Source organism: Adiantum capillus-veneris, chromosome 18 (genome assembly GCF_014529385.1).
Source record: "Adiantum capillus-veneris isolate H3 chromosome 18, ASM1452938v2, whole genome shotgun sequence".
NCBI classification, from domain to species: Eukaryota; Viridiplantae; Streptophyta; class Polypodiopsida; order Polypodiales; family Pteridaceae; genus Adiantum; species Adiantum capillus-veneris.
Window position 1 is genome coordinate 42,333,890 of NC_140948.1, and position 11,533 is coordinate 42,345,422.

Below are 11,533 nucleotides of genomic sequence, written 5' to 3' on the forward strand. Positions count from 1 at the left end.
AGTTGTTGTTGATATAAATACATTGGGTATTGTATAACTCGACAGGCGTCGAGCGAGTGAGTGGAGCAATGTTGTCCATAGTGATCACGACACTGTAGATCAATGAGAATAGTAGTATGAAATTATAGTGGAAAAAATGGAGGCTGAGAATATCAGTAAAAAAGAAAAATGTTTGGTTTCATTTATAAAATTGAATCTTATTCTTTCACAATCGAATAGTCACCGTTGTAGTCTCATAAATTGAATGGATCATGGAATAATCTGCTTTACAAACTGGTCAAAGCACTCTTGTTTGATAAGAGTAAACTACCTCAATAACAAAGAAACCAATACTTCTCAAGCTAATTGAAAGTTTACTATGGTATACAAAAGACGTTAAATAGAAAATTGATTGTGGAGCAATCTCCTACACCAGTCAAAGCACACTTGCTTGACAAAACTAGACCACCTCAACAACGACGAAAGCAACACATTTCAAGCTAATTGAATTCTACATTTTATATACAAAATAACTTCAATAGAAGATTGAGGAGCCACAGTTGAATGTTATGTGGGTACTAAAATGTTGTGAATATTTTTTTTTTTCAAGGGGCTAAACGAATCATTTTCCTTTTTCGATATTTAGAAATTTTATGCATACTTTTAGCTTCTGTCGATCCTCTCAATGAGTGATCATAGCTGTTAGGCAACGTTGTAGGGAGACAGTCTAGCTTGTAAGAACTGGCTAGCTGCTGTTGACGAAGCCGCATTGGGTGCGTACCTCTCCTTGCGTGGAGCCGGTGAGGGGGGCGATATTGCCCATCTTGATCATGGCGGTGGTGAAGTCGGTGAAGAAGGCGGCCTGGCTCTTAGCGTAGCGGGCCACCTGGTCACGTGTGGTGCCGGCGGTGGAGTAGAGCACCTGGTCGGAGTGGAGGAGTCCGCGGTTGTTGAGGAGGTTGGAGTAGTAGCCATTGTCAAAGAGAGTGGGGGAGGCGACGTCGAGGTCCACAAACGCAGCATTGGCACCGGTAGGGCACTGAGGCACAAGCGACTCGCGGTAGTTGGGCTCGAGGGCGGTGGGGTCGTCGGTGTTGGGGGTCAACCGTGCAGCGAAGGTGTTGCAATTGGCTTTGCCGATGGTGTGGCCGCCAGAGAGCACCACCATGTCCTTGGGGGAGAGGCCGACGTTGGCGAAGTTGGCGACGAGGTCGCTGACATTGAAGTTGAATCCAGGCAGGTTCTGGTTGGCGAGGGAGCGGCTGGCGGTGAGGCTGTCACGCCGGCCGAGCAGAACACGATAGGATGGGCCGCCGCTCTGCAATGCAGACAGAGTGAGATCATTAGCACTTACACTTTGGAATATTAGTAGAGTAAACATATGAGGATTCAGATTATACATAAGCGGAAGCAGATGCAAGCAGAACAATTTGAAGCGAGCAACAGATTCAACTAAAACTTACCACCGCCACGGAGTCGCGCGCGGCCATGGCCAGGATGTCGGCGCAGGAGACGACTCCCGGGCACTCCTTCTCCAACGCGGCCTTGATGTCGTCTATCACCTCGAAGCCCCGCACGGAGTTGTCGTTGGGGCGGGCCTCCTGTTCGCCTTCCAGCACGCCCGGGATGCTCTTGAGCAGCAACGACCCATCGCACCCCTGCACAAAGCAATCGTGGAAATGCAATCGCAGCAGTGAGCCGGCCATGCGGGCCTCCTGGGAGACTGCGTTGCCCACCACCTGCCGCACGATAGACTCAGCGCTGGGGCAGCTGCTCTTGTAGAAACTATACTGCAGCGGGCCGCTGCTGCCTTGCAAGCTGCGGCCGGCGTCGACGCTTCCCAATATGCCGATGGTCAAGCTAACAAGCAGGAGCCTAATGACTAGAGTATTCACAGGACGTCCGGCCATGGCAAATTATATCTACCAGGAGCAGATGCAGATCGGCCGAGGCAGTGGGTAGAATGGCAATATTAACCTTGTAGAGCTGATCAGCAAGCGCAGCTCTCTGATATTTAGGGAGTAGCTAGAGCGCGATTTGATCTAAAGTACTGTACAGAAATATCGATATATAGGGAGTAGCTAGAGCACGATTTGATCTAAAGTACTGTACAGATCTAAAGCTCAGCTTATAGTTGGCTGGAGTCCCCGTGTCCAAAGTCGATATATGTAGTGGTCGAGGAGATCAAGCTGGCCCTCAAGAACGAGTCTTTGCACAGCTGATCTCTGCAATATGCATGCATGCTCAACGTTGCTAATGCATAATCACTTACGTGCTTCTCACGGCTACGTGCAGCACATAGTTTCTCTCTCTCTCTCTCTCTCTCTCTCGTCGAGAACGTCTTTTGCCAGTGCCAGTGCACCTCCTGTTGAACATTTCTCCGACGTTGTCGCGATCGGAAACTGGTGACAGGTCAACCATCCAACTTAAAAGGCTTTCGGGACTTATTTCTAAGTAGCCCACCATTTGGTTGCTGTGATGACATGTCCTCACGTGGCGCTGTAATTGCAACTCAAGTTGAAGTTGAACCGCTGATAATTACCTTATCCTATTTTGCGTGAGCAATGAGTTGAGATAAGGCTCGGTTCACATTGCTCATGACTCAATCTATCCCACTTTGCTCATGACTCAATCTATCCCACTGCAAATCCCCATAGCAACCAATGGCCTCCCAACGTGTGGATCCACCTCATAGTCACTTTTTCTCGCACCCAAATTGTAATGTGGGAGTGACAAATGCTTGAGAGCATAGTTTGGATGCTGCCTTCTGCCATTTGCGTGAAAAAAAAAATCAGGTAATGCCTCTCGCAAAGTCTAAGAATATGGTTTAAAACTCTCTCTCTCTCTCACATATTTTTTTGTGAAACTTTCTTGCTTCTATATATTACTCTCTCTCTCTCTCTCTCTCTCTCTCTCTCTCTCTCATGAGTACACGCATGGATGTCCACCACATTGAGAGAAACTATCCTATCTTACCATCAATGGAAATTTCCTTGTGTATCCCAAAGCACAAGGCGAATGCACAACATAGTGGATGTCACTAGTCTTTGTGACAGGACACGGGTTGAAAATTAAAAAATTGAGAAAATACGCAGAATAGATAGGACAAGCTGGGAATCTATCTCCTATTATAACGTCTCGACCACCCCCGAGCTATCTCACTCTCAATCACATTTCACTCACTCTCACTCCCAATCCCAATATCCCAACACATACACGCAATCACAATCACCATTGCACTCACAATCACAATCATGTAGCATGTGCCAATGATAGAGACCGTTTCGAAGAATAGCTAGCCCAAAAGTGACTATTTTTGTAGCTGACTCTAGTCTTTAGTAAAGAAAATTCAAAATAGAGTTGAAAAGAGGCATCGTAGGAGCACACGATCACAAAATAACACTAATAAAATCCCATACATGTTACTTTTTTAGCCATCTTCAACGGCTTATAGCTCTTCATCGGGTCCAAATCTGTCCAAGCTTGTCTCACATGAAATTTTTTTCCTCGTCACGCTCTTTGATAGTTGTGTGATACAAAAGAGACACATCTAGCTTGGATTATCCAACCAACAAATGAAGGTTTACAAGTTGGCAATTTCTATAAGAACGATGTAAACTAAACATGCATTTTTCACTTTTTCCCTAATATATATAAGGGCTTTAACAAGCATCAAAACGATGGAATCTAAAAATACTCAAAGAACCATTCCTTTTTCTCATGTTTAGGGTTGTGTTTCCTACATAAATCACATTTCCAAAATCTCATATTAGCACCCTCAAAAAGTGGCTCTCAAAGTAAACCTTGGACCGAAATTTGTTACTCAAGGAAAATAATTAGAATGACCTAGATTGTGGACAAACCTCAAGAAACCCAAAACTTCTTTCAAATAAACGTAATTGCTAAAAATTTGAAGATAAGTCCTCTTACATTCTCTCCTTGTCAAAATTAACGTTGACCTTAGAGCTGGAAGAAGGGGTGTTCAACATGCAAGACATATAAATCAACCCATGAGGCATCTTCTACATGATAGGTACCCACTTGACAAAAAATTCAACATGAGTTCTACTTCTAAGTTGGCTAACTCTACAATCTAGAATGGTTTCTAGTTCAATCTCAATGACCCATCATCACCAAGATTGTAATTCTCCTATAAAACATGTTGAGGATTAGACACATAGTTCTTTAATAAACTTATAATTCTCCCACAAAACATGTTCAGGATTAAACACATAGTTCTTTAATAAACATATACAATTCAAAATCTGCAATCCACTCGTCCGGACTCTTCTTGCCTATGAAATTATTCCATACCTTTGCATCGCCATGCTTTCCAATGCAAAAAACTATAACTTCACACCAATCTAGGAGCAATCATTGTGCTGCTCTGTGTGGGGGCACCAAAAGCTAGAAAGGGGGAATGGGGGAACACATCCATCATAGATGAACACAAGACCTTGTTATAGCTCAGGGCATGCAGAACGCCCTTTTCCTCTCAAAAACACTTGTAAAATATACAACACACACTAGCAGACTAGTGTCTACACACCTCTCAATGTTCAAACACTTGGCAAGACCACAACACAGAGCACACTCACCACACACCATTTGTTTCAACCCTTACACATGCAGACACAACCGCTAACACCACCAATTTGGGGAGGATTCAAGAGAACATATACAAAGCTTCCAATGTCATCAATATGGCTACAGTCATGAAAAAGGGTGAAAGCATGTTTAGGTGGTACCACTTTTTGGTCCTTTTGGTGGTACCACCAATAGCAGCTAGGTGGAGGGAAATTCAACGTTTGTCAAATTTGAGAAAAGAGGGAGGGGGAAATTCTAAATCTGCATGCACTATAATTTATGTATCTATCATCTAGATGCGTGGGAGCCATTATGGGGTGGAGTGGGTCCCCTTTTTTTGAACTTACAGTCATCATGGCCTAAACACCCCTTGTCCTCTTTCTCCTTTCCTCTTACGCAACTAGCTTGTTACTTGGATGCCCGCCTGTACCTGTGTTCTTGCTCTGCTCCCATAGCTCGTGCTACTCGCATTGCTCGTGCTCCCCTCGTTGCATGTTGTAGCCATCGTGCTCTGCCCCCCATTGCACCCGTCGCACTCTGCCATAGCCGTGGTGGAGCTCTGCCTGTTAAGTATGGAGCTTGATTTACCCCTTGTATTTTTCTGTGGTAAAATGCACATTTGTAAGGCCCCCATTATGAGGAGAAGCCATCATGCGTGAAGAAAAATCACTCGTCGGAAATAAAAATCACTCGCCGGAATATTCCTTTTTGCTAGAATATTATGGCCGAACAGCGGATGAAAAGTGGTCGGAAAACGACCAGTTGGTTGGCCGGTTGACCGTGGCCGGTGGCCGGTGGCTCAATTCAAACGCGGACTTGTCTTCTCAAGGGCTGCCACACATGGGGAGATTGGAGGGTCCAATTTGAACTTATCTACACAAGGGCGGCAACACATGGCTGCCTCTCATGAGAGAGGGCAGCCCTTTTGGCCTATAAAAGGACGCCATTTCTACAAACATTTCATAGTGTGAAGTTGATGCAACAAGGTTGGTGTGAGGTGGTGAGAGTGAAGCAAGGCGGGAGCTCCAAAAGGGTATAATCCCTTTGTAACCTACTTCTTGTTTTGAATACTAAAGCCATTGAGTGGCTCCTTTCCCGTGGACGTAGCCCACATTGGGTGAACCACGTATATCGTGTGTACTCTAGCTCTCTGTCTCTACTCTATAATTTCTTGTGTGTGAAATCTATCTCTCCCCATTAAGTAATCTACTCAAATGTCTATTTAGTTATGTCATATTTCCTAACACTACCCCGATTCCCCCGGTACAAAAGCATAAAGGCTACAACAGCACCCTCTACAGAGATGAATCCCAAGAAGAACACTCCCTCGAGAAAGCGCAAAAACCTGACTCGGAGCACATAGATGGTATAGTAGGTGGTCCCTGCTACAAACACCATAGCACAGTAGACCCCCGCATAGCGACCACACAGCAGATTCCTCCACCAGGTGCATGACAACCTTTATGATGTATGCATGCTTTTGTATCATAAGGTCTACTGGGCTGCACTCTCCAATGGCGAGCTCATGACGAGGTTTGCAATCGGGTTCGCATATGAATACTGCGATGCTGCCAAAGCAAACCCCGATAGCCATAAGATTCCATGGGCTTTGGTCAAGGATCAAGTATTAGACAATGTTAAGAGCGAGAAAAGGGGGCTCAATCGGAAAATACATACGTTCATGTCCGATTACGACGTGAAGGATGCCCACACATTTGAAGGATTGATAGAGAATTTTGTGGACGGTCCTGCGGCGTCCATGTCAGGACAATGGTAGTTTCGGACAGCAGGCCAAGGGCCACGGACTGAATGGCTCAGTACGGCTAGGAGCCGAGGGCCAGGCATGTTGAGAGAGAGAGAGAGAGAGAGAGAGAGAGAGAGAGAGAGAGAGAGAAAGAGAGAGAGAGAGAGAGAGCATAAAAATAGAACCCCAAAGTGTGTAGAATACACACATGAGATGATGTATATATAGAGGGGACCTCGGTGCCATATATAGAGAAGCCATGTATTGAATAGCTTCACATATAAGCTCATAAGCCCCACTCAAATAAGGATCCCTAACTGTGAATGAAAAAACCCTTGGGGGATTAAGGAAAAAACCCACAGCTCTATATACACCCACCGTTATATTATAAAAACCATTGAATATACAAATGTTCATGAGGAGCTACATCACTCCTTTTACAATGAATGTTTTATGAGAGTTACATTACTCCTATCCTATCAAATACAATAATGATTACAAAGGTTCAATAAAGAGGTGTAAAGGCTATCGATTAGCTCTCAATCCAAAGCGTCTCCGTGAATCTGCTGTGTATCTTGTCATCAATATCACATCACCAAACATGTCTTCATGTTGTCATCAATATGGCATCACCAAACATGTCTTCATAAATCTTTTATTGTCACCAAGTTTGTCTTCATGAAATCAATTCTTTGATCAATCCTACATAGATCATAGACTCAAAAAACATAGTCATGAAAATTATTAGCATCGTTAGTGAAATAATTACGTTCACACTGCCATAAGAGATGGTTTGCGACGTCACTCTTTTGACGACATATATATGCATGACAATATATGGTACATAAAGTGTGAATGTAAAAGTACACGATGCGTGATTACGTGATGCAAATGACATGTGTATATACTACATAAAATGACATTTATCAATGTAGTGATATCAATGAGTACCATCAAAGTATTAACAAAATATCATCATTGTATCAATAAAAATAAGTAAATCATCATGGTATCAACGAAAAGCATCATAGAATAATCATTGTATCAACAAAACAACATCATGGTATCACCGAAAATAACTATGCTATCAATGAAACAACATCATGATATCACCGAGAATAATCATTGTATCAAAGAAACAACGTCATGGTATCACCGAGAATAACCATGGTATCAACAAAACAACATCATGGTATCACCAAGAATAACCATGGTATCAACGAAATAACATCATGGTATCACCGAGAATAACCATGGTATCAACGAAATATCATCATGGCATCATTGAGAATAACCATGGTATCAATGAAATATCATCATGGTATCAACGAAAATCACCATGACCAAAGTACTAACAAAACATAATCATGGTACCATCAAAATCACTATGGTATCAACGAAAGATTATCAATAAAACGACACAAACTATATCTCTAGAAGAATAACTATACGAGAATCAATGAACGAGTATATCATATAACAAACGATTACGTACCAACAGTAGCTCGATAGAATTTGGATGATCATCAACGGCTTGACTGAATCGGAACGATATGTAACTGGCTTTTGCAGCAAAGTTACATCTGTAACAAATATATGATTGATGAAGAGAAAATATAATTTAGAAGTTTTCAATTATGAGGAAAATTAGAAGCAAAAAGTAAAATTTGCTTTTCAAACATATTCGCAGTCCGAGAACGATAACCCAAAATTGGTGCAAAATTTAGAGAAAGTTTCTTCTGCAAAGTTGTACACCACATCGATTTCGATGGCTCAAGCAAATAGTTTCTGCAAAATTGTTTTCAATTAGGAGAAAAAAAAAAACAAAAATTGAAAGTTGCTTTTCAGGCATGTACAAAGTCCGCAAACGACAACTCAAAATCAATGCAGAATTTGAAAAAACTTTCTTCTGCAAAGTTATAGACCATATCAATTTCAGTGCCTTCGCAAGCTATTTTTGCAAAATCGTTCTCAATTAGGAGGAGGAAAAAAAAACAAAGTTTCTTTTCAGACATGTACGCAGTCCACCAACGATAACTGAAAACCGGTGCAGAATTTGGGAAAATTTTCTTCTGCAAAGTTGTCCACCACATCGATTCCAATGCTTCATGAGAGGTGTTTCTGCAAAATCATTTTCAATCAGGAAAAAAATAAAAAACAAAAAGCGAAGTTTCTTTTCAGGCATGTACGCAATCCGCGGAAGATAACTCAAATTCTGCAAAGTTGTAGACCACATCGATTGCGGTGCCATGCGCGGATAGTTTCTACAAAGGAGAAAAATAGAAAACAAAAACGTCCTGCTCTGATACCATGTTGAGAGAGAGAGAGAGAGCACAAAAATAGAACCCCAAAGTGTGTAGAATACACAGATGAGATGATGTATATATAGAGGGGACCTGGGTGCCATATATAGAGAAGCCATATATTGACTAGCTTCACAGATAAGCTCAACAAGACATGCATTAAAGGGACTTACTTGTAAGGGCCAAGGGCTATAAGTAGGGAGGTTGGGAGGAGAAGCACATGCGAGTCTACCCTTTGCCCTTTCACTGGTATCAGAGCTCAGGGGAGGGAGAGGCTTTGGAGAAAGGGGAAACCTTGCATGGTATGCTTGCTTTCTCTCTCTCTCTCTCTCTCTCTCTCTCTCTCTCTCTCTCTCTCTCTCTCTCTCTCTCTCTCTCTCTCTCTCTCTCTCTCTCTCTCTCTATCTATCTATCTATCTATCTATCTATCTATTTCGAGCTAGGTTGCCATGGCGTGGGCAGGGTCCCTTGGAAAGACGAAGAGAATAGGGCCGAAGGTCTGTAGGAGCAGCCGCTTCCACGGCGGGCTCAAGTTGCATGACCAAGCACTTGAGCAAGGGTTCTAAGCCCAGCGATGTGTGCAGCAACCCTTGCATGAGGGAGGCGTACGGCTTCGACGTGCACGAAACCAGGAGGTGTTGAGCGTGCCAGATTCGCCCTAGGCCAAGCAGTGGAATTCGTCACAGCAGCTCAACCCAAAAAACATCGCACCGTGCGTCCTCCCAAGAAGTTTTCTTGCGCAGAGAGTAGCACACTACCATATCCAGAAGCTTTGATTTTTTTTATTTTATTTTTTTGTTTCTCACACTATTGGGCGCCCTAGGGTGCCCGTGGGCCACCCAAGGGTCTCGTCACACTACCATGTGGTCATAAATTTCCGTGCGAAGCTGCATGGCCATACCAAAACGACGATCTACAGTAGGACAGCCACACGGGGAAGCTGCAACATGCCATCATGCATGCAAAGGCTGTACAATTTGATCGACAACAAAAATGGTCGGCACACCTTGGAAAATTCGGCATGCAAAGGGACATCAACATGATTCAATGATCATCGGCAATGGATATGGACCAACACAGGTATGGCTTGACTGTGAAATCATTTCCGATCCTTTTGTGCTTTCAATATGATATCCTACTCAATACAATCGCACATAGACGAGGTAATTTTGTCTCGACTTTTGATAAATAGAACAATATCCTCAGTGGGTCGGCACCGTGTCAGGAAGTGTGCGGTCTAGCCGGGAAGGTGCAAAACCTCTGGCTGTGAGAGTTTGTGATGAGAGTCACAAATAGTTTGTGAAGAATCACCAACCCTCTTTCTAAGGATGATAGAGAATCTAAGAGCGTTTGTGACAGCAAAGTCACAAACCCTCTTTCCTATCGTGCTTGGAAATTGCTTGTTTTCGTAGTTGAGATTATGATAAGAGGATCACCAAATCACATTCAATTTCACTTTTAAAGACCATTTGAAAACACTAAAGTTTCAGCCATGAAACCTCAATGCTCATACAAGCATAATTATCAATCAAAACCCAAACCTCTTTCATGGTATCATGTAGCCTCGCCTCCAATTACATAGTCATAGCATCAAACAGTTGAAAGGAATGCTCGAGCTTCCACCTTCACGATGACAAATTTTTTATTTTGCAAAGATTTATGAGCTTATAAAGTGAATCCCACACACCATTTCATAAGGGGAAACCCTAATTCACTCCCTCACAAGCTCAGATACAAGATTGCGAAGAGGCGGGACTACCATACACATAGATTGACCAACCATGGAAACCATTATAGAGTAGTGATGAATTGCAAGTTTTTTTGTAGAAATCCCCCTTCTCTCTCTTCCCCATGGAAATATGATCCGATGTGTCAATTTTTGGGCCATTTTGCCACTCCGAACCAAAACTAGGCCATTTTCAACTCATTTTTGATGCGAAAAATCCCCAACGGAGTCAAGAAAATCCCTAAATTTGTGGGATCACTCCCATAATCATAAAAATCATAGATAATCGTAATTTTTCATCAATATACCATTTTGGGTCACTTTCCATGCAATTCTGCAACGGCGCCTATTGGCTGCTATTTTTGGCGGTATTTGCTCGCATTAGTCTTTGTAGGGGAAATGAGTGCGCCACCATGAAACACTTGGACTATTATGTTGTCAAACCAAATTAGGCATTTTATCAGGTGAAAAAGCACGCATATGAGCCACATCCAGGTCCACGACTCCCCAGATAGGTACGTACATGATAACGACCGTAGTAGCCGCTTTAGCATATATCACGATATGTACATTATTGCTTTTCTTTCCATGCATCTAGAAGTGTCAAAAGTGAGGTGAATGTTTTTATTTCACACTATGTACGTGGCACGTCACGACAACGGTCCCCAATACGCAGATTTCTTTAAAGCTAGCTTGCTTCTGAGTTTCTTTTGCAAAAAATTTTCATTAGTACAAGCAAGCTTCAAGGCCATGCCTCATGGTGGAAGGGGAGTTTGTTTCAAGATATTTTTGTCAAGGACAAAGTGCATGCATAATCATACAACGAGTCTGATGTTGCTAACAAGGACATCCAGAAAAAGACGACATGTTTTCACCGCTTGAAGAGGGCATGTCAACATTGGTAAGCAAGTCAATTTTCACATTTTCAATTCTCAATTCATTGAATTTTGCAGATCTCTTTAAGTTTAGAGAATACATTGGGCTTTTCAATCATCGAGCCGCTCAATCATATTTGGCATGTGAATGTTTTTCATGCATGGGATATGCTATGTTCAATAGCTAAGAGCATAGTCTTTGGCCCGATGACTTCTACCATTAACAGTTTGCAATTATGGTAAACATTTCACTTTTGGGTTGGAATTTTTGCTCGAACATGGTTCCGCGGCAATGTTAGATCCAAAGGTACAAGCATGG

General features: G+C 42.7%; 1 protein-coding gene across 1 annotated transcript; it reads right to left on the reverse strand.

The window, feature by feature from the left end:
- Nucleotides 1–465: 465 nt before the first annotated feature.
- Nucleotides 466–2,114, reverse strand: LOC147435557 (peroxidase P7-like). Its single transcript, XM_086487993.1, has 2 exons — nucleotides 1,443–2,114; nucleotides 466–1,297 (listed from the first exon to the last, which is right to left on the reverse strand). Exons 1-2 carry the CDS (start codon nucleotides 1,887–1,889, stop codon nucleotides 725–727), a joined length of 1,020 nt encoding a protein of 339 aa, XP_086344119.1. The 5' UTR covers nucleotides 1,890–2,114; the 3' UTR covers nucleotides 466–724.
- Nucleotides 2,115–11,533: the final 9,419 nt, after the last annotated feature.

Bases quoted from the DNA above. Each gene is read 5' to 3' on its own strand.
- LOC147435557 (XM_086487993.1), bottom strand. From the start codon at position 1,889: ATGGCCGGACGTCCTGTGAATACTCTAGTCATTAGGCTCCTGCTTGTT. The intron at 1,298-1,442 runs GTAAGTTTTAGT...TCTGCATTGCAG, and splicing joins CGCGCGACTCCGTGGCGGTG to AGCGGCGGCCCATCCTATCG.